Genomic DNA, 23,040 nt, shown 5'->3' on the forward strand with positions numbered 1-23,040 from the left:
TCCAAAACCTGTAGCTCAAAGATAAAACATTATGAACAAGAAAAAATAATTCAAATACGACAATGCCACAATTAGAATTAGAAGACATAGCAGTGGTGACACTAAAAGACCATAGGTCTTGTAATTCTGTATTGAAAAGCAAAAGAACTGGGGCTGTGGCTGAAAATACCATAAAAGCAAAACTAAGTATAATTCTGAATGAAAAAATGGATATTTAATGAATTATCAGATTTTTAGGATTTTGTTTAAAAAAGAAACCAACCCTCAACTTAATAGAAGATTTGACATATAAGATCCAAGACTAATTATAAGGGACTCAATAAGGACACTCTGTTTACCTTTTATATGAGGAAAAATAAAATGTATGTCTAAGATTGTTATTAGTAATTGGCTTGTTTGTAAGAAAGATTGGTGCAGACCTGAGTATGATGTGATTTTATTTTTTAATTAAGTAATTTATTTGTTTTCAAGTTTTTTACAATCACTTCCACATATCTTAGATTTTCCCCCCTCCCTCTTCCTCTTTCCCCCCTCCCTCACCACTCCCTCCCCGAGACAGCATACAATCTTAAATAGACTCTACACATACATTCTTATGAAATACATTTTCACCTTAGTCATGTTGCATAGAAGAATTAAAATGAATGGGGGAAACCATGAAAACAAAACAAAACATAACAAAATGGTCTGCTTCATTCTGTGATCCAATTCCACAGTTCTTTCTCTGGATGTGGAAGACATTTTACCTCAAGAGTCCATCGGGAATATTTTTAGGTCCTTGCATTGCTGTGTAGGGCTAAATGTACCAGAAAAATTCCTTCCACACTGTGGTTGTTACTGTGTACAAAGTTTTCCTGGTTCTGCTCCCTTCACTCAGCATCAGTTCATATAAGTCCTTCCAGGCCTCTCTGAAGTCTTCCTGTTCATCAATCATTTCTTATAGCACAATAGTATTCCATTACATTCATATACCACAACTTGTTCAGTCATTCCCCAATTGATGGGCATCCCCTTGGTTTCCAGTTTTTTGCCACCACAAAGAGAGCTGCTATAAACAAATATTTTTGTACTTGTGGAACCCTTTCCCATTTTTATGATCTGTTTGGAATAGAATCCTAGTATGATGTGATTTTAAAAAGTAAAACCATTTAGCAACAGCTAAAAAGGGTAATTATCTTAAGCAAATGAGGTACAAGAGGAAGAACTGACACAGAGGGATTAGATGGGAGAGGAGGACTGGTAGTTCTGGGTTCAAGAGGGAACAATACAAAATGCAAAATAAAAGTCTTCTAAATTCAGTAAGAAATAAAACACTAAGGGAATAGGGAGGGGGGAGAGAATAAGGGAGAGATCTTTAGAGGGGAGGGTGAGGGAATAGGATAAAAAGGGTATAGAAGGGTGTTCAGATTAATGGGAATCTGAGGATGAGGATACTCCTCTTGAAGGAGGAGTAAGTTAAGTAATAGGAAGGCAAAGCAGCAGCAGATAGAAGTAAAGTAGAGGAGTCAGGAGGGGTAGGAAATAAAAGATACACACAAATATAAAATAAAGAACAGAAATAGAATTTGTCGAGGAAAAAGGAGCAGGGAGCAGTAATTATGCCCTCAGACAAAAGTAAGGCTAAAATACATTTAATCAAAAGAGAAAAATAATGGAACTACACTATGTGTCAGCCATACTCATCAGACGTTGTTTTGGACTATTTAAAATAACTAGACAACATAAGGTTGGGATATTGCTGGGGTGTAGGAAATGATGAGTTGGTGAACTTGGAAAAATGTGAAAAGACTTGGACTTATGAAGGAAGAGGTTAGAAACAGAGGACAAATAAGTATAGTACAATCTGACATAGATGCATATGAATGTATTTGTCTATATATAAGTGTGATCATATATCTAAGCATATGTATAAGTGTGTATATATGTATGTATATCTGCGTATATATGTATGTATATATGTATGTCTATACATGTATGTGTTTGTATGAATATATGTATATATATACATATGTGTGTGCAAACTTAATTGTAGTCTTCTAGGGGTGGGGGAGGAAGGAAATAAGAAAAAAGAACAAACTAAGACGTGCACAGCAGGGAACAAAAGAAAACTTACAAGGAAACAAACAAAAGATGGACAGCTTTCAATACAATGTGTAGTATTTATCATATAGGCTTTCTTGAAATGGAATATTTATTACTGTATATTTTGAATCCTCTCTTACATTCAACTGTGCATCTGGCAATGCTCTTTTTACTTTTCTTATTTTGTATTTGTTTCAGTATATAAGTTCATAATGTTTCTTTTTCTTTTCTTACTGTGTTTTAAGTATTAGTGTTTAATAAAAAATTTTAAATATTTATTTAGCATTTTAGTTTCCCCCAATTACATGTGAAAAGAAATGCTTTATTTATTTCATTTTAGTTTTCAACATTCTCTTTTATAAGACTTTGAATTCTAAAATTTTCCCCTCCCTCCTATTTCCTCTCCTCAAGATGGCATGCAATCTGATGTAGGCTATACATGTATAATCATGTAAACTTATTTTCACATTAGTCATATTGTGAAAGAAGGATCAAAATAAAAGGGAACAACCACGAGAAAGAAAAAAAAAAAGAAAATAGTATGCTTCAATCTGTATTCAGACTCTACAGTTCTTCCATCATGAGTCTTTTGGATTTGTCTTAGATCAGCTAAGTCTAACAAAGTCAGTCATCACCCGATGTTGCTGTTACTGTGTACAATGTTCTCTTGCTTCTGCACACTTCGCTCAGCATCAGTTCATGCAAGTCTTTCTGGGATTTCTGACAATTTCTTGCAATTCTTAATTGTAACAATTATTAACATTTGTTTTAAAAATTTTGAGTTTCAAATTCTTCCCCTCCCTCCTGGCCCCTCTCGTTGAGAAGGCAAGAAATTTGACATAGGTTATACATGTGTAGTCATGCAAAACATATTTCCATATTAGTCATGTTATAAAAGAAAACAAAGACCAAAAAACCCCCAAATGCAAGAAAAGTAAAGGAAGTTAAAAAATATGGTTTGATCTGTATTCAGTGTCCGTCACTTCTGTTTCTGGGAATGGATAGCATTTTTCATCATAAGTCCTTCAAAGTTGTCTTGGATCATTTTATTGCTGAGATCAGCTAAGTCATTCATGGTTAATCATTTTACAATACTGCTGTTACTGTGTACAATGTTCTCCTGTTTCTAGTCATTTCACTTTGCATCAGTTCATGTAAGTCTTTCCAGGTTTTTCTGAGAGCATTCTACTCATCATTTCATATAGCACAATAATATTCCATGATAATCACCATGACAGCATTTGTTCAACCCTTCCCTAATTGAGGGACATCCCCTCAATTTCCAGTTCGTTGCCACCAGAAAAGCTTGTTATAAACATTTTTGTTCCTTTGTGTTTTTTGTTTGTTTGTTTTTCTTCCTCCTTTGGGAAACAGACCTTGTAGTGGTTGGTTGGTTGTTGTCTTTTGTTTTTAAGAGGTGTTCTTAAAGAAGACCAAAATGACATCATTATGTTGAGTCAAGTTATAGTACATCCAGCTGTGGCTGATCAGACCAATACAAGTTTCGAATATTCTACTACAGGTCAGTCACAAATAGTCCACATGAACATTTGGAGTGGATTCTCTAAATTTGTGCATCTCTTGTTTCTTTTGAACTACTTCATTTCTGCTTTGCTCACAGAGCACAGTGCCTTCTCTGATGCCAGGTTGTGCTGTGCCAGGCAGTCTTGTACCAGTGTCTCCCATGTCACACAATCAATTCCAAAGTTAAGAGAGAACTTGAGAGTGTCCTTGTATTACTCTTTCTGACCACCGCGTAAGCACTTGCCTTGTATAAGTTCTCCATAAAACAGTCTTTTTGGCAAGCATGTGTTTGGCATTTGAGCAACGTGGTATTGCTGGGTCAAAGGGTATGCATGGTTTTATAGCTCTTTGGGCATAGCTCCAAATTACTCCACAATATGGCTGAATCAGTTCCCAACTCCACCAACAGTGCACTAGTGTCTCAATTTTCCCACAACCCCTCCAACATTTGTCACTTTTCTTTTCTGTCCTATTAGTCAATCTAATAGTGTGAGATAGTACTTTAGAATTATTTAAATTTGCATTTCTCCAATTAATAGTGTTTTAGAGCATTTTTTCATAAGGTTATAGATAACTTGGATTACTTTATCTGAAAACTGACTATTCATAGGTTTTGATCATTCATCAATTTGCTCTTATTTTTATACGTTTGACTCGGTTCTCTATAAATCTGAGAAATGAGGCCTTTATCAGAGAAACTTGTACAGCTACAAACTGAGAGGAGAAAAGAAACTGGGAGTGGTGCGTGTAAACTGGCAAAAACTCGAGGGGAAAAACCACAGATACATTGACCTTAGGGAAAGACAGATATGACAAATAAGCATAGATTGATTCATAACTAATGCATGGTTCTACAAATTGTTGTGCAAAAAAGAGGTCAGGGGAGTGCTTGTAAACAAACATTTCCTTGGCTCCATCTCATGCCAGCCTTATACACTCATAAGTGAATAAAGGTCACACAAACCCAGGAAACTCCATTCAGCTGGACTAATATATATGAAGTTGCCAGCATATGCTGTGCTAGGGACTGAGAATAGGAAGATTAGAAAAACAAAATAAAACCACAAAACCTTCCCTGCAGAGATGAGTAGGGGACAGTGAAGGACGCAATCAGTTCAAAGTAATTGGGAGTAACTGGGGAAGATTAGGAAAAGGTCCTACCAAGAGAAGTTATCTGAGCTATACTGTGAAAGGAGACAGAGATTCTAGGAAAGAGGGACAGATACTTAAGCAAAAATACGGAGGTGGGAAATGGGCTGTTGTACGAGGGGAAGGATCATTGCTACCATAACTCCTGAGGAGAGAAGCCTGGTCCAAATTCTAAGATTTCCTGTTTCCAATCAATCCTCCTCCTCTTACTGCCTTAAATTAGCCAAAAGAAATAGACTGGCATTAAATGATTAGCCCAACACTTCTTCATCATCATCCACCATCCAAAAGGACCACATTTTAATAAAAACAATGAATACATAAGAGACTGCACCCAGAAAGGCCTTGGCACTGCCCTCTTCTCACACTAGGCTGCTTGAGTCTTCACCTAAAATCAGAGAAAAAGGACAAATGAACACCCAAAACTCTATCAATGGGGAAATGTGGCACATAGAACATAGGAGGAGAATTCCAGGTCTTCTAAGGGTACCATATTCATCTGTTCTGCCCATTAACTTCTCAACTTTGAAGGGAGCCAGTGGTACTGTCATAGGCCCCAAAGAGGAAAGAAATCTAACACTGAGGATGCAATTTGCAATCTCAACCTTGCTCCCAGCTTAGCACGGAGGAGTTCGACCTGGGTGTCTTCCCTCAGGGCAGGCCCTCTCAGTCACTGACACCACATGGCAATAAAAAGGCAGTTTCATAAGCCAGAAATTACTTAAAAGGAGGTGAAGGCCCGAGGCTGAAGGTGGTGCTTAGGTCTGGGCAGCCTGCCAACCTAGCTTGTCCTTGGTAGTCTTACCTCACTGTTCTTCCTACTAAAGGTAGGCATCCTCTCAGTTTCCTTCTTCCCTCCTCATAACCCCTCAAACAGAAGGATTTCCCAAGGAAAACCATCCACTTGGGTTATCAGCAGAGTTATAACTGTGGGGAGAGGATGAGGGCAGTCTGTCCAACTGAAGTCATTCAGAAGAGAGTCTGGATTACCTACCCTACTCCAGAATCATTCAACTAAAGATCTCTAACCTTTCCCAGCCACCAATTGGTAGGAGGCAGAGGGGTGGAAAATTAGGGAAAGTGGGCCCTGGGACAGGGATAACATGACCATAGGACCCTGGAGAAGCATCAAGGCCAAGGAACAGGAGAGGAATATGAAGGCAGGGAAAGCAAGCTGCCACAGAGAAGGATGATTCCTTCCACCGGGACCCTGAGACAAAGCTTCATTGTCCCACCTTAGTTACAGCTTGGTTACCAGCTACCCCGCTTATAGAAAATCGTTGATCTCCAAATACTTACAGAGATGTATCACTTTGAGATTTCTTATCTTTAATGCAGAGCTAAAAGCAAACAAAATAGAAATGATTTTGCTTGTCTGATTTTTAGCCATCTCATTTAGGGTTTGGGCAGATGAAATTCATAGACTCACAGAGCTAGAGCCAGAAGGGACCTCAGAGGTTGTCTGGTCCAAGCCTCTCATTTTACAGATGAGGAAACTGAGCCCTAGACATATGGAGTGATTCCCCTATGATCCCACAAGTAGTAAGAGGAAGAGTTGGGTTTTGAACTTGGGCCCTGTGACTCCAAGTTCAGTGTTTGTTTGATTGTCCCTTTGTTAAAGAAACAGAATAGAAAACTGCTCCTAGCTCTGTACAATTAGTCCTTTGGCTTTTAAATGATTTTGACACCTCCCCTACCCCCACCCCAGAATTCCCACGTACCTTCATTATCGCTTTTCTTCTTGCAATCAGTCCAAACCCTATGGTGAGGACAACCACCACAGTTGCAGTAATGATAGGTTCGATGGGAACAGTGAATTTTTTATCTGTTAAAAATTCATATATAGATCACAAGGAGGAATGGAAGGTGAGGTCATGGCATAACCACACACACATATATGCACTTCAATGCTTTATTACGCAAAGGGCCTGTGAGGTCATTGGGGTGGCCAATCCTACCACCAGCATGCATGGAGCCCTTCTATGGCTCAGTAGACTGACTTGAGGAATTTTTGCATGAGAAAAAATTAGCATCCTGGGCCCAGCCAAATTTAGGCTGCTTTTCAGGGGACAGACTCACCACTATCCATTTCCTGCTCAGTTGCTGTCTAGCCCAGCTACTGTGTTTTACAAGTAAAGATGATGAGTTCTGTTTGGGACATGTTATGTTTGACATGTCTATGGGACAGAGAAATGGAGATGTCCAATAAGCAATTGGAGATGCTAGACTAGAGTTCAGGAGAAAGATGTCAGCTGACTATGTAAATCTATTGGTCATTTATATAAAGACATTGGTCAAATCCTGAGGGTCAGAGAAGCTTGCTGTGGTCACCTGGATAGTGAGTTTTAGAACTGGGACTTGATCCCAAATTCAGAATTCTTTCCATTGAGTCACTGGGAGAAGATATTAGTGTAGAGGAATGCTCTGTTTATGTCTATGATGAGCATATGGTAGCTTTAGTGTGTAGAACTGGCCTTGGAGTCACGGTCCTGGATTCTAGTGGTTGGAGCTTGTCTCTGACACTTACTGGCTGTATGACTGAGTTAACTACCCCGCCTCCTACTGTCTTGGGCAACTTTCAAAGGTTGGTAAGTTGTGGCAAAGATGCCCATCTTCATCACGGGATGATGTTTCTCACCAGGAGCTTCCTACTTTCATGAAGTCAGAGGTTAAAAAATATTTATGCTTGTGTCTATATATTTTTTGTTGAGACTCATGATTTCATCAGTGTAAAGAGTTTTCCATTAAGAAAACTCCTAAGAATTTCTGTCATTTGCTCAGGGCTACACAGCCAGGATGCATCAGAGACATGACCTGAACTCAGCTCTTCCTGACTTTGAGGCCAGCTCTCTATTCACCATCCACTACACCCACCACTGCCCATAAGTAATTAGCCAAATGAATAGCTAATTGGATAGAAATATAGGTGAATAGATGGATAAAAAGAGGGAGAGAGAGATGGATAGAGAGATAGATGGATAGATAAAGAGATGGCTAGATAGAGATGTAGAGAGATAGAGGAATGGATGGATCAAGAGGTGGATAGATAACTAGACAAATGAATGGATGATAGCTAAATAAATGGATGGATAGATGTAAATATGACTAGATACATAGGATATGGATAGATAAATGAATAGGTAGATGGATAGAGACAAAGAAATGGATGGATACATGGATGGTAAACAGACAGACAGACTGACAGACAGGCAGATAGGAACATGACATAGTGGATACATGGAGAGTCAGAAAGACCTGGGTTCAAGTTCCACTACTGATAATTATTATCTGGGTACCTGAGAAAATCATTTAACTTCTCTGAACCTTAAGCAAGTATATAATCAATCAATCAATCAGTAAGCATTTACTCAATACCAACTATGTGCCATGCATTCTGCTGGGTAGTAGAGCTACAAGAACAGAAGTGAAACAGTCCTTGCCTTCAAGAAACTTAGTGTCTATTGAGAGGAGGTTGCAAAATGACAACAGGTAAGTAAACATGACATATAAAATGACAGTGATTTGTTTGAGGGGTGGATGGCCACTAAAAGTTTGTGGAATTGGAAACGTTCTCTTGATGGATATGTCACTTGAGCTGAGCCTTAAAGGGAACTAGTAATTCCAAGAAACAGAGGTGAGGATGGAAAGTGAGGAGCGAAAGCATTCCAGGACTGGGGGATCATCTGTGCAAAGATGGAGAGACTGAAGAAATGTCACACAAAAGGAAAGTCAGACTATATTCTAGTCTGGCTAGAATATAGCATGCATGAGGAGGATTGATGTGTAATTAGCTTAGAAGGATGGACCAGAGCCAGACTACGAACAGTTTCTAAAATGCCAAACAGAGGAATTTTAATTTTATCCTAAGGCTATGGGGAGACCCTGGAATTTCTTTAGCATGAAAGTGACACAGCCAGATCTCTGCCTTGAGAGTATCCGTTGGTCATCTGTGTGGGGGATGAGAGAGTGAAGAGACTGGATGCAGCAGCACAGTCCTGACCAAAAGCAATGAGGATGGTTACCAATGAGGAGAGAGAAGGGGACAGGTGAGAAAGTTTCTGAGGTGAACTTGATAAGACTAACAGCAAATTGATGAGAGAGGTGAGAGAGAGTAAAGAATTAAGGATGGCTCCGAAGTTGAAATTATGAAAGGCTGAAAGAAATCAGGAAGCTAGGATTAAAGGTGGGAAAGATGATGAGTTCTGTTTGGGACATGTTATGTTTGACATGTCTGTGGGACAGAGAAATGGAGTTGTCCAATAAGCAATTGGAGATGCTAGACTAGAGTTCAGGAGAAAGATGTCAGCTGACTATGTAAATCTATTGGTCATTTATATAAAGACATTGATCAAATCCTGGAGAGCTTAGATGAGATCACTTGGGTAGACAACAAGAGCTCTGGGAGTAAACCCATAAATGGGGGGAAGGACATAAATGATGATTTCTCAAAGGAGGCAAAGAAGGGTTGGTTGATCATATAGGTCTGAGTCACAAACATCAGAGAGGAAAGAGTATCCAAAAGGAAGGGGTGATCAATAGTGTAGGGCATGGCAGCAAGGACTGGGAAAAGACCATTGGATTCATCTTGATGTTGACCTTGGAGAGGGAAGTTTCAGTCAAATGGTGGGGAACTAAGCTAGAGTATGAGGTATTGAGATTATAAATTGTACACAGGTTAAGATCAGCATGGGTGACCTCAAAAATTATTGAAATGTGTATAGATTCATGGCTAGAAACTGGAGAACATGCTAACTGATGATGGTAAATCATCCTCTTTCCTGACCATTTTCCATTAGAAGGTAACATGGCATGGCAGAAAGAACACTGGCTCTGGAGTTCAAAGCTTGGATTCAAATCTTGCCTCTGAAAGTGACTCACCCATGTGACCTCTTTGGGCCTCTGATGTGGTTAGATCAAATCAATCAAAAGCATTTATTTAGGCTCAGTGCTAGACTATGAGGATGCAGCAACAAAAAGCTAAGTCTTTATCCTCAATGAATTAATGTTCTTGCCCAGTGACCCCTGAGATCTCCCCTAGATCTATGACCCCATGACTAGATGGTCTCTGAAATTCTTTCCAGGTCTACATCCACTCCTCTCCCCCCACTATGGATAATTTTCAAGAGTAAATAAATCAAAATTCTTTGGCTGCCCCTTTCCTGAAATGATATAGGAAGGCAGATTGGGTGAACCCAGCGCAATAACTGTGTTACTGCCTCTCCTGGTGACCCTGATTCTTGATCTGTCCAGTTTGGGAGGAGGCAGAATTCCCTTACTTAGCTTGTGGGTGGATGATTCCCAATGCAGTTCATCTTGGGAGGAACAACTCAGTCAGGAGGATGAAGAAAGAAAAGTGGGTGCTTCTGGAAAAGTGACTAGCCCAGAAAACTGAAAACCACCTGTGATTTCTAGCCACCCCCTCCAATCTCAGTTATTCTAGCTGCTGGAAATTTGGATCTCAAGTCTCTATTGAGAATCTTGGCCAGACCAGGCTTACAGAAAGCCTTCTTTCCATGAATCAGATCACCTTGCTTCATAGTACCTGATTTTAAACTCACATTAATGCCAGCCCATGTAGAACTGGTGTTTTGTGGGATTTTTCCTCCCATTCTCACTCTGATTCTTAGAACTTCATTTCCAAACATTTGGGCAGGAGTCTACGTTCAAGAAAAGATGCCTAGTGTCATTTTAATCAGTCTTGCTTTTTTATTAAGCATCTAAATCTGGGTGCTACAGTGGGTAGAGAATAAGTCAAAGATTGACATAGAGGACTTGGCATTCTAGTCCAACAGAGGTTATAACAATGATAGTTTATAAAGACGATGAGGAGAGGAGGAAGGTTGGTTACTGGGATACACAGAAATAAGAAAAACAAGCAGCTTTGGAATATCTCCACCCAGAACAGGATCCTACACATCTGAAAGCCAATCTGGCAACCTGCCTGACACATCAGCCTCATGTTTCTTGCATGACATGAAGCAATGCCTACACCATGCTTTTTCGCCAGAAACAATTAAATATGTCAGTGTCTAATTTCCCCATCTCTGAGTGTGGGTTGAGTTTACTGTTTGCTAAGATATTGCATCCCAGGGCCTTTGTAAATCTACAAACTATGGGAGAAAATGGTAGCTGGAAATCTTATTGTGGCATTTCCTACTCTCCCTCCACTCCATGGGTGTCTTGTTTCTTTGTGGCTTGGATCTGGAAGGTTTGTACCTCCAGAGGCAATTACTTTTCTTTCGCTGTGAAACAACTCAGGAGATAGGGCACCACTGAGGTAGGAGATCAACCTTAGCCTCTGCTCCCCACCTCTCACTTGGTCAGAACCGTGTGGCCACTAACAGAGACAAAAGATCCTAGCCCTTCGGCTGGGCCACCGACTTTCCATGGATGCTTCTGGTTTTGGAGGGGAAGGAGATTGATAAAAGTGACTGAAGTGAGAGGCGTCTGTGTACTGGCAAAGTATGGAGTTAATGATGTATGTGCTTTTGTGATCAAGAAGAGGTAAGGCCTGCATAGTTGGCTGTATGTAGTTCACTAGTCCCAGACCAGGAAAAATGCACATCATCATTTTCAGTTTTTACTAAAATGGGTATCTCACCTTCCCTTTTGTTCACACAAGAAATATGAGAAGGAAGATAAAAACCATACAGTACGTCAGGTAAAGTCTTTGCATAGACCACAAACCTAAACAAGCCAAGTTTATTGGAGGGTAGTTTTACTTTCTACCCAGTATACTCTGGATACCTGATGGTTCAGAATCAAAGAGTAACCCAAGGTCAGATGTGCAAGGAATTGGAGAGATGCGCTACTCTAACTCCTTCACATATATGTATATACATATATATATATATTTTTCTGTTTGCCTTTTCCTGGGATCATAGATTCCAAGCTGTAGAGGACTTTAGAGGTCAGCCAGCCTAATGTCTTCTTTGTATAGAGGATGAAACCAAATCTCAGAGAAGCGAAATATCTTACTCAGGAAATAAGGATGGAGTCAAGGTCCTTTTATTACAAAGCTACTGCCCTTTTTCCTGCATCACAATTCCTTCCCTTTACTTTCCGTTTCTCCTCTTGCTCATATTTCAATGACCTTGGACCTGAAAATTCCAGCAGCTACTCCCTTCATTGTCCAAAGTAATTCAAGGAACATTCTCCCTAGCATTTCATTTCAGGCACATGTTTATCCCCTGCACTAATGTGACTTGGAGGAGAACCTTTGGTCAAAACAGAGCTGAAAACAGATTGAATTTTCTTAATTTAAATTTGAATGTCATTCAAAAGTGACCAGATACCCTTTGTAGGATCTATGTTTTAGCTCATGGGATCATAGAATTAAATATGGAAGGGATCTTGGCACTACCTAGTTCAGCTACCTCATTTTACAGGTGAGGAAACTGAGGCCCAAGTGACTTGCCCACGGTCATGCAGGTTCATATGATTTAGAAGAAGTAGGAACCTTAGGTTTCCCTGTAATCCAGGGGTGAGGAACCTGCAACCTTCAGGCCACATGTGACCCTCTAAATCCTCAAGTGTGACCTTTTGACTGAGTACAAGTTTTACAGAACAAAACTTTTATTAAAGGGATTGTTCTCTGAAGTTTGGATTCAGTCAAAGGGCCACACATGAGGACCTAGAGGGCCACATGTGGCCTCGAGGCCATAGGTTTCCCACTTCCATGATCCAACCCCTTCCTTTTGCAGATGGGAAGAGAGAGGCCCAAGGAATTGAAATGACTTGCCCAAGGTCATGTAAGTGTCAGAGGCAGAATTTGAACCCAGTCCCTCCAAAGTCAGTGCTCTTTCTACTGTAATAGGTATGAATGACAGAGGCAGAATTTAAACCCAGGTCCTCTGTCTTCATGGTTAGTATATCAGCTACTGAGTGGCAGTCGAGATTTGAGCCCAGTTCCTTTGCCTCCCCTTCCAGGGTTCTTTTCCCTGCACTTCAGAGTTTAATTCTGGGGTGGGACTGGGGGTAGGAGTGGGAAATCTCCATCATCATCATTAATTAACATGCAAGTGCCTAGCATAGATAGGAAACCATTCTACCTTCTCCTTAGGAAGTCTCTCTTCTCTTTCTTTTATGTTTTAGTTACCTTCAACGATCAGGTGGAAATCCTTGATCTCCAATTTCAGAGGAGAATTTGCATGGCAACTGTATGTCCCGTTGTCAGATTTCTGAACTTTGGAGATGGACAACTGCAACAGCTCACTTGTCTGATATATCTGGTGATGGTCTTTCTCCAGATTCAAGAGACTGTCATTTCTGTACCACATCATTTGAGCCGGGGGGTTGGACTTCACTTTACAATCTATTTTTATGTTGCTTCCTTCCTCGACTCTTCGAAGATCTGTCCCGTTCAGAATAGGTTCATCTGCATAGGACAATCGATTAGGTTTAGTTAGTGGATTGGCAAGGTTTTGCTTGAAACTCTCTGTATTGTGACAGTGCGTTGTTGATACTGCAGTTAGCTTTATCCTAAGGATCTAAGAGTCTTGTCCCAAGAAGTTTGGCCGAGACCTCAGAGTTCATTCAGAACAACACTTATAAGAATGAGAATTCCTTCTACATTCAACATACCCAACAAGAGTTCATTTAGCCTTTGGTTGAAGACCCTGTCTTACTTTCAAGGCAGCCCATTTAATTTCTCAATATCTCTAATTATTTGAATGTTTTTTTCCATAGGTACAATCTTAAATTTGCCTTCTTGCAAAGTAGAAAGAGTGCTGGATTTGAAGCCAGAGGGTCATAAGAATACAGAGTCATAAGGTAACCTCTATTGCAAACTTCCAGGAATGAATGAGATGGAGTCAAATTCTCCCCTTTCCCAGGGAACTATTTCATTTGTCCCTGGAAGTTTGCAGGAGGGGCTACAATAGCACCATAGCATCTAGAAAAGCCATCTAGTCCCTGTTATAGATATTAGGCCTCTCTTCTTGCAGCCCAAGATTTCATCTACTTTATTGACTGCTATAGCCCACTTTTGACTAATTAATCTTGTAGCATACAACTAAAAAACAAATAAGATCTTTTCAGATTAGCTGTTGTCCAGCATTACTTCTCTCATCTTCTATTTGTGAAGCTAACATTTTTCAGCCCAAATATAAGTCTTCACATTGTCTATATTAAATGCCATATTGCTAGATTGGTGCTACATAAAGGATATAGGACTTAGGAGTCTAGAGATCTGGTTTCAAATTTCAGCACTATCACTACCTGTGTAAACATGGACAGGTCATTGATCTCTTTCAATTTCCTCATCTATAGAAGGGCCCTTTCCAGCTTTAAATTTATGACTCTACTTGCTACCCTGATAAATTAATTCAACTCCATAAACATTTATTATTCACTCTCTCAGAAACAACCCCTGGGAAATGCAAAGACAAAAAAAATTAGAAAATAAAACAAGAACTGCCTTGAAGGAGCTTGTATTCTACTGGAACTAATTCATTCTACTGTGTTCAAATCCCTTTTCTTCCTTGGGCCTCAGTTTCCTAATCTGTAAAATGAAGAAAATAGACCAAATTATCTCTGAAGTCTCTTACAGCTCTAAATCTAGCATTCTTGCATTCTCTACATTATAGCTCATTCCAGTTTTATGACTAACTGAAACAAACATATTACCCTTAAACTTTATCCTAGCTAATGTGTCTATTTTTTTGCCCCAGTAAGGTAGAGTGAAAGACTTCAGAATTAGAACTGAGTTCAAATCCTGCCCCTGATGATTTCTAACTATGAGGCCTTGGGTAGGTCATTTGACCTCCCATAGTTCTGTTTCCTCACTTTCAAAATCAGGAAGTTCGACTAGATGTGGGGAGAGGGATTCCTTCCTGCTCTGCAACTGTGCTCCAATGCACAAGAACTTCAACAAGCATAAGAAGTGACTGGTTTGAATTTCCACTTCATTTCTATGCCATGTCTGTCATCTGATAGAGGCACAAACCAGCAACAGAGGCCAAAAGGAGGGCGGCAGACTGGAAGTGAAGGAGGAGGGAGAAAGTACCACAAAACTCACACAACGAATAATTACCCCAGGAGTAATGGAAGAGGGGCTGTGCTCTGAATAGCTCTTTGAAGACTTGGCTTTTCAGGGTTCTTCTGAATGTGTTTCAATTTCACTCAACCTAACAGAAGTGGCACATGGGTATTTTTTGGATGTGTGGGATGTTGCTGGGAAAAAGAAAATAGTTTCCAAATGCCCTATGTTGTTGTGTTCCAAAAGTTTACTGTTCCAGGTCCTAGTAGATAAGCTTTATCTCTTTCTTTTTCTCTTTCAAAGGCCCTACTAGGTATGCTTAGTCCCCTTCCTTTCCTTTTTCCCTTCCTTTCTTTTTTCTTTTCTTTTCCTTTCTCCTTTCCTTTTCCTTTCCTTTTCCTCTCCTCTCCTCTCCTTTCCTCTCCTTTCCTCTCCTTTCCTCTCCTTTCTCCTTTCCTCTCCTCTCCTCTCCTCTCCTCTCCTCTCCTCTCCTTTCCTCTCCTTTCCTCTCCTTTCCTCTCCTTTCCTCTCCTTTCCTCTCCTTTCCTCTCCTTTCCTTTCCTTTTCTTTCCTTTCCTTTCCTTTCCTTTTTCCTTTCTCCTTCTCTCCCTCACAAGTCATGTAAGTTCTCTAGACCTCAGTTTCCTTGTCTGTGACCCAATTAACACCACATCATGAATTAGTTCATCAGAGCCATTTTAGTGGAAACTAAGTCCTGATGGAGAGAAGAGTGGAGAGGGAAATGAAAAGCATGGAGCTCTACCAGAAAGGAGGCCAGGATTGAATGGATTGGCATTCTAGCTAGCCAGAGTACAAGGAGGGTATCTTGTATACCTGAGAAGAAGAGAGGGATCTTTCAATGAAGGGCAAGAAAAGAGTAAAGCCACAAGAGGAACTGAAAAATGACTGTGGTCTAGTTGAAGCACAGCACAGTTAACCATTGGTGTTGTTTGTCAGTCATGACCCCATGGGGGGTTTTCTTGGCATGATTTGCCATTCCCTTTTCCAACTCACTTTACAGATGAGAAAACTGAGGCAAGCAGGATTTTAAGTGCCCAAGCTCACATTGCTGGTAAGTATCTGAGGTCAAATTTAAATTCAGGAAGATGTCTTCCTGGTTTCAAGCCCAGAGCTCTATCCACTGCACCATCTAGCCACCCCAAGCATAGCTGACTATCATCTCCTTAGTTATGCCTCTCTTAACACAATCTCAAACTACATTGATAGAGTCCAATATCAGCCTTGGGGTCTGCTATATCATACTTTTGACTCATTGTGTTTGCAGTCCATCCCCACCAATCCCCCCCAGCTCTCTTTCAGATGAGCTTCTGTCTAAGTAGCCCTTCCCCATCTTGTGCTTGTGATAGTGGTTTTGTTGGACCTCTGTGGGAAAATAGCTGGTACTGGGGAAAGAACATATCCTAACTCTACCATTTGCTGCCTGTGTGACCTTCCCTGCTCCATGGCTTCTACTGGTCTTGTTAAATTTCATCTTCTTGGGTTTAGACTGAGACTCTCACCTGTCTAGATCTCTGGGGACTACTGCCTCAGTCAGCCAACGTATCACTTGACCCTTCCAACTTTCGGTCACCTACAAATTTGGTAAGCCTGACATCTATGGCTTTTTCCAAACCATCGGGTCATAGATTTAGAGCTCATAGAGGCATCTTAGAAGATATCTAGCACGATGCTTGAAAATTTTTATTTATTTTTTTTTTCAGAAGACGCTCAAGTCTGGAGTGGTTAAATGTTTGGGTCAAACACATAAAAAGTGGCAGAGTTGGGATAGAACCCAAGTCCTCTGATTCCAAGGACAGCTAGGTGGACAGTGGATAGAGCTCCAGATGTAGAGTCAGGAAGACTCATCTTCCTGTATTCCAATCTGTCCTCAGACATGTCTTAGACAAGTCACTTAACCCTGTTTGCCTCAGTTTCCTCATCTTTCAAATGAGTTGGAGAAGGAAATGGCAAACCCCTCCAGTATCTTTGCCAAGAAAACCCCAAAATAGGGTCATGAAGAATCAGACATGACTGAAAGTCATAACAACAACAGCCTCTTATGCAAAACCCAACATTCTTTCCTCTCTACCACAGTGCCTTTACACGTCATTGGCAAAAGGTTAAATGGCACAGAACCAAACATAGAACCAAGAGACCATGGACGCTCCCCTGGAGACCTTCTTCCAACCTGTCATTGAATCATTAATGACTACTCTTCAAATATGGCCATTTGGTCACTTCTTAATCATTTCTCTGATATCATGGTCTTCTTCGAAAATGAAAGATGAATGCAGATGAATGCTGTGAGTAGACCAAGCTGCCCTGCTGGGTAACTCAGCTCATCTGCTCTCTTCTGTCCGCCCCTCCCTCTTCTTCTCCTCTCCAAAGCAAGGTAAATTTGGATGGCCAGAGGATACCCAGTTAACTTGGGGTTCATGGGCCAGATTCCTTCCTTCCTTCCTTCCTTCCTTCCTTCCTTCCTTCCTTCCTTCCTTCCTTCCTTCCTTCCTTCCTTCTCTTTGCCAAAACCTTAAACCCAGTGCACTCTGAAGCCCAAACATGGCACAATAGGCCCCTGCCCAAACTCCATTTGAGGGTTCTTTTCAAGATACTCCTGGCTTAACAATGATTTTCAATAGTAACTGTTTTTCTTTCCCTCCCAGCTCCATTTACTAATTTTTTCCTTTCTTTTTCTCATTAAAGGGGCCATTCCCTGTTTACTTCTTAAAGAGGCCTATTTGCTGAATGGACATTATCTCACTCTAAGTGAGTACCTGAATAGACTAAGGTCTCCCAGTACATCCTGGGCCTTCTCCAGTCATCCTGATGAATATCTGGTCACTGGATCCAGATGGCCCAGGAGGAGAAGTGAGGCTGGTGACCTTGCACAGCCCTCTCTTACTCAAAACAAAGTCAAGTGAGAGTCATGTCATCATTTCTCTGATGTCTTAGAAAATGAAGGACGAACACAGGACAATTGTAATAGCTTCCTATTGGGTTTCCCTATCTCAGCCAAAGTGACTTTCCTAAAGTGCAGGGCTGTCCATGATGCTCTGCTTGTCAGTTAACTCCAGTGACCCCCTCTTGACTCCAGGATCTAATATAAACTTCTTTCTTGGGCATTTAAAATCTGGTCACAGCCTGACTCCCTACCACTTTCCCACTCTTCTTATATATTGTTCCCCTTCACAGTCTGACATCCAGTGTTGGGCACATACAACATTCCATCTCCTGCCTATGTCTTTGCCCTGAATGTCTCCCATTTCTATAATGTACTCCCCTCTCAGCTCTGCCTCTTGGAATCAATGACCTCCTTCACAATTCAGATCAAGTGCCACCTTGTACATGAAGCTTTCCCTGATTTCACCCTCCCTGGGTTGCTAGTGCCTTCCCTACCAAAACAACTTTGCCTTCATTTGGTGTATGTATATTGTGTTTCTATTTCAAACATATGTATGATCTCTCCACCCCATAGTATGTAAGCTCTCAGGGCAAGAACTATTTCACTTTTGTCTTTGTATCACTATCACCTAGTTCAGGGCCTGACACATGGTAGGTGCTTAATAAATTTTTCTTAACTGATTATGATTAAAATTAGTGTCGCTTGACCCTCAACTCACAAGTGACATTCAAAATCACTGAGATGCTCATGGATTGGTTCCGTTTCAACTTGCAGGTAAAGGTGACTCCATTGTCATCCTCTGTGACGGGATAGATGCAGATGTCACTAGAGTTGATTTTGTTTTCATCTTTCAGGTCCACCCTCCTATCTTCCCGGAACCAGAGTAACTCTTCCTCTTGGCTGTGATTCTGAACTGCACATTTCAGAGACTGCGAAGTGCCAGGGGTGGTTTGCAGGATGCAGTTTTGGGTGCAGTTATTCACAGTTAGGATGACATCTGGAAACACATACACACATAACACACACACACACACACACACACAGAAATTATCATAAAGATAGGTGTGGGCCTGGAAGGGATCTTAAAGGTTCTCTAATTCAGAGATGTCAAACATCCAAATTAAAATGCAATTGGGAAATAGTTTTTTAAGTAAGTAGAAATAAAATGGAGCATAGATAATGTTAATATGTGGTTTTCTAAGTCAATATTCAGCCCTCAGGAATCTTTATGTATAGTTTAGTGGCCCCTTTTCATTTGAGTTTGATATCATTGTGAGTTTAGTTCAAACCCACAGGTATGGGGAAACTGAGGCAGAGAGAGGTTAAGTGACATACCCAAGAATCCAAGCTTGATCTTACTCTCTGATTCAGCAGTATCATTGCTATGAGTTTATCCTACACTTATAAAAAAAAATTGGCTAGCTTATAGTCAATGCTTTCTGTCTCTTCCTCTCTAGCCAAATCCTTCCTGGACCTTTTTTTATCTCTTACCTGTGAGGTAGTGTAGGGTTTGATCTTTTCACTGGGCACTGTCCTTTCCAAATCTACCCCTTTTCTCTCTGGAGATTTAATCAGCCTTTGTCCTATCATTAAAATTCGCCCCCCTTTTAGTCTGGGGGCAATATAAGGTTCTTAGGTTTACAGTGGTTTCCTCCCATGTTTTGTGTAGCAGATGAGAAATCGATATTACAATCATAATGGTTAAGAGCCCCTAGTTAGGGATGGCTAGAATAATACAGATGAGAAAAACATTAACAAGGCAACCTAACTTGCAATAAAGACAATGAGCAGCATTTTTCCAGAGAACAGATTCTCTCTTGTTAGTAGATAGCATGAGTTATCAAATGTGGTTTCTGTGTCATTTGGTTTTGCTTAACTATTTTTCTTTGTGACAAAGGAAGATCCTAGGGGAAGTGTCATATAAAAAATAAAAGACATTAATAAAACTTATTTTTTTTAAAAAGAAGACTTTAACTTACTCATTAATCCATAAGGCAGAAGTGAAATCAGTAACAGCAGTGACCCATAGCCCTGTGTTAGTCTGTTCTTTGTCCAGGTCATCTTTAGTAATGTCAGATCTGCCAGAAGAAAAAAAAAAGATTCTACATTTCAGATGTATCCAGTAATCATGTACCAGCAGGCCTGTGTTTGTGGTTTCTTTTGTTTTGGACAGAGCCTGTGACTCCATTGGTATGGAGAGTCCCTCTACTAGGGCAGGTCAGCAACAATTCTGAAATCTGTAGTCTTGAGAAAGCTGCCTGGTACAGTGAGAGGTTAAGTGATTTGCCAGAATCTCACACCAATATGTTAAGATATAGCCTCAGAGCTTCATAGATTTAAACCTGAAAAGGACCTCAGATGTCATCTAGTTCAACTCCCTTACATAACAGATGAGAAGACTGAGGTCCATAGAGGTTAAATGATGCCCAAGATCATACAGGCAGTAGTAAGTGGCAGAGCCAGAATTCAAACCCAGATCCACTAACCCTCAAATATAGCATGCTTTCTGTTATACCACCATGGGCCCTGTGTCAGAAAAAGGACTTTCATCCAGTTCTTTCTGACTTTGAATCCAGTGCTCTGTTCTCCATGCTAGGCTACCTGTAAATGCTTCTTATTCAGCATAGAAAGAGTCCCAGCTGAACTACAAATTAAACAGTCTTGTTCCCACTTTAAGTCCAAAGTACTTTCAGTATTGAGAAATTGTAACAAAAAAATTAAATCTCTGGGAAGCACTGGCCTGTAGAAAGCAGACAAGAGATGTAGGACAAATAGAAACAAATACATTTTTCACTCTAGAAAAAAATCAGAATATATATTTTTACCTATAGAGAAATAATGCATATATATAGCTATATAGAAATAATGCCTATATAGAAAAATAATAGGGCATTCTATTTCATTCCCAAGTGGGCATGAGAGTAGGATCATAAATTTACAAGGACCTTATTCCAATCCCCTCATTTTACAGATGAGAAAACTGAGGTCTAGAGGGGTTAGTGAATTATCCAAGGTCACACAGATAGTAACTGAAAATCTGCCCTAAATAGGATTCCAAATGCTCAAAGTATTTTCCATCATTCAATGGCAGAGAAATAAAGGAACATAGCACCTAGTTAACGAAAAGAATTCAAGTAGGAAGCTATAGATATAAGCTTCTTCCTACTCAAGCTCTACCCTTCTTCTATTCTTCCCTTCTCTCCATCTGTATTCTTCTGAGGTCCTTAAGTCTCCACCCAGTGTAAGGGTAGGGGGCATTGGGAACAGTACTGAGAATTTGCAGTGAGAGGAGGGGTAAATTTTTGGGTGTTGTCCCTTCCTGGTTTGTGCCGCTCCTGGTGTAAAACTTGTTAGTTATAACTCTGGTCTGAACAATCATCATGTTGATCTGGTAAATTCCTTTCTTGGATCTTTTTTGTCAAAGGGGCTTTGTTAGGAGAAAATGTTTCCATGATTACCCCCAAATCCACAACTCAGCTGCTGGTGCCTTGGAACAGAGGCAATTTCAACATGATCTCTCTATTCCAGTTAAGATTTTTTTTTTATTATCCCTTGTACAAATTACTTCCTTTTCTTTGGACCTCAGTTTCTTCATCTATAAGATGGACTAGTTGAACACTCAAGTGTTTTCCAGCTCTAAAATGCTATGACTATGACAAAGTCTCCTTGCTCCTGTCTCCATACCTCTTTGTGTGTGTCTTTACCCTCATCCACCCTACCTCTATCTCTATCTGAAACCTTACCTAGTGTGATGTGAATAGAACTCTCCTATGGTTCACTTCTCTTCTGCCTTGCTTTCCTTGGCAAGTCCTATGCCTCATATAAGACCACTCCACCCTCTGCTCCCCTAGGGCCTGGCTTCTGGCACAGAGGTCTATCTCCTCTCTCAGTCCATCCTTGCATCCATCTACCTGCTATCTCCAACCTCTGACATCCTGGGATTTCTTGGTATGACTGCACTTGACCAAAGTGGGCTGTCTTCTCCATGCCCCATTGCTTCTCCCCTCCCTTCACTACAAAAATAGTTCCAGGCATCAGAATTCCTAGTTAGGGTTCTGCTCTTTCCCATAGCCTGAAATGTTCCATCCCCATAAAAATCAGTTACATCTTTCCCTTTTAGGACTATTTTAACATTCACCTCCTCCAAGCAGCCTTTCCTGATTGATACCAGTCTACTCCTTGTCATTAAGCATATTATTTGCAATTTTGAGAAACACATATATTAAACTTTGAGTACTTTAGGCACTATTTATTACTGTGGGTTCTCTCCTCACTAGCACAGGTGAAAACTCTTCTGTGATACACTAGATTTTTTTCAAGTCTGAAAACTTAATCACCCCCGCCCAACCTGTTTATGAGACTCACTGAACTTGGGTAGCTGGATTTTCCTGTGATGGCAAACATAGTCTATCATGGGTTCTCTGTAGGAGGCTTTTACAGCTTGGTAGTACCTGAAAAACCTCATATGTTTCTGGAAGAGCTTTTAAGAAATCAGTCACTTACACAGCACAAGACATCACAAGATTGTTAAACATACATGTAGATGCATGTAAACATGCACATACACATATATGGAAAGGGACTAGATTGTAATTCCATTGGTGGAGGGAACTCCCAGAGAAGGAAACTCCCTTCTACCAATGTGGGTGAGCACCTCTCCAATTTATAATCTGAATGAGCAAGGGGATGGGCAGTGACTTGACCAGGGTCATGGAGTCAGTCAGTGCCAGAGCTGGGGTTTGACAGCCCATCTTAATGGCTTGGAGACTGGGTCTCTATCCATTGTGCCACACTGCCTATCGCATAAAAATAGGAAAATCAGTGTGGCCTTGTGGATGGAGATGAGAGCTGACCTTAGAACCAGAAAGACCTATGTTCAAGTTGCCTCTCTGACATAACCTGGCTGTGTGACCCTGGGCAAGTCATATCCTCTCAGTGTCCCAGGCAGCTCTCTAAGGCTATAAAGATCACATTGGAAGTCCACATTGGAAAAGGAAATTCTTTCTCAGAGAGCTTGAAATCATAGGTCCAGTTTGTATATGTATGCATGTGTATATGTACGCACAGAGAAACACACACATACACATATATGTATATATGTAGAGAGAGAGAAGAGAGGGAGTGACAGAGAAGAGAGAGAAAGGAGAGAGATACAGAGAGAGAGAAGCTTGGTATAGTGGATAAAGGGTCAGACTTGGAGTCAGGAAGTCCTGAGTTCAAACTCTACCTATACCAAATCCTGATTGTGTGATCCTAAGAAAGTCACTTAAAACTCTCAGTGCCTGGGGCAACTTTTAAAGACTAAAAATTGCAGAGGTAAAGAGAGTTTCCCCAACCTTGGAGTTCCTTATACCAATGAGATCACAGACCCAGTCCTTATTATATAGGCGGCACAGTGGATAGA

At 40.6% G+C, this 23,040-nt stretch overlaps 1 protein-coding gene across 3 annotated transcripts in view; it reads right to left on the minus strand.

The window, feature by feature from the left end:
- Positions 1 to 4,992: 4,992 nt before the first annotated feature.
- The window catches only part of TMIGD1 (transmembrane and immunoglobulin domain containing 1), a 44,440-nt gene continuing 26,392 nt past the window's right edge, over positions 4,993 to 23,040 (minus strand). Inside the window, exons 3-8 of one of the 3 annotated variants that reach the window (XM_072639874.1) lie at positions 19,616 to 19,714; positions 18,355 to 18,633; positions 12,854 to 13,132; positions 6,477 to 6,580; positions 6,055 to 6,095; positions 4,993 to 5,143 (exon numbers count right to left, since the gene is read on the minus strand). In XM_072639874.1, the coding sequence (XP_072495975.1) occupies positions 5,140 to 5,143; positions 6,055 to 6,095; positions 6,477 to 6,580; positions 12,854 to 13,132; positions 18,355 to 18,633; positions 19,616 to 19,697 (789 nt within the window). In that variant the 5' untranslated portion in view covers positions 19,698 to 19,714 and the 3' untranslated portion in view covers positions 4,993 to 5,139. Of the gene's footprint in view, positions 5,144 to 6,050; positions 6,096 to 6,476; positions 6,581 to 12,853; positions 13,133 to 18,354; positions 18,634 to 19,615; positions 19,715 to 23,040 lie in introns of those variants that run through there. The other 2 variants (XM_072639873.1, XM_072639875.1) reach the window with 2 other exon arrangements.

The sequence above is a fragment of the Notamacropus eugenii genome, chromosome 2 (genome assembly GCF_028372415.1).
Source record: "Notamacropus eugenii isolate mMacEug1 chromosome 2, mMacEug1.pri_v2, whole genome shotgun sequence".
Lineage (NCBI taxonomy): Eukaryota > Metazoa > Chordata > Mammalia > Diprotodontia > Macropodidae > Notamacropus > Notamacropus eugenii.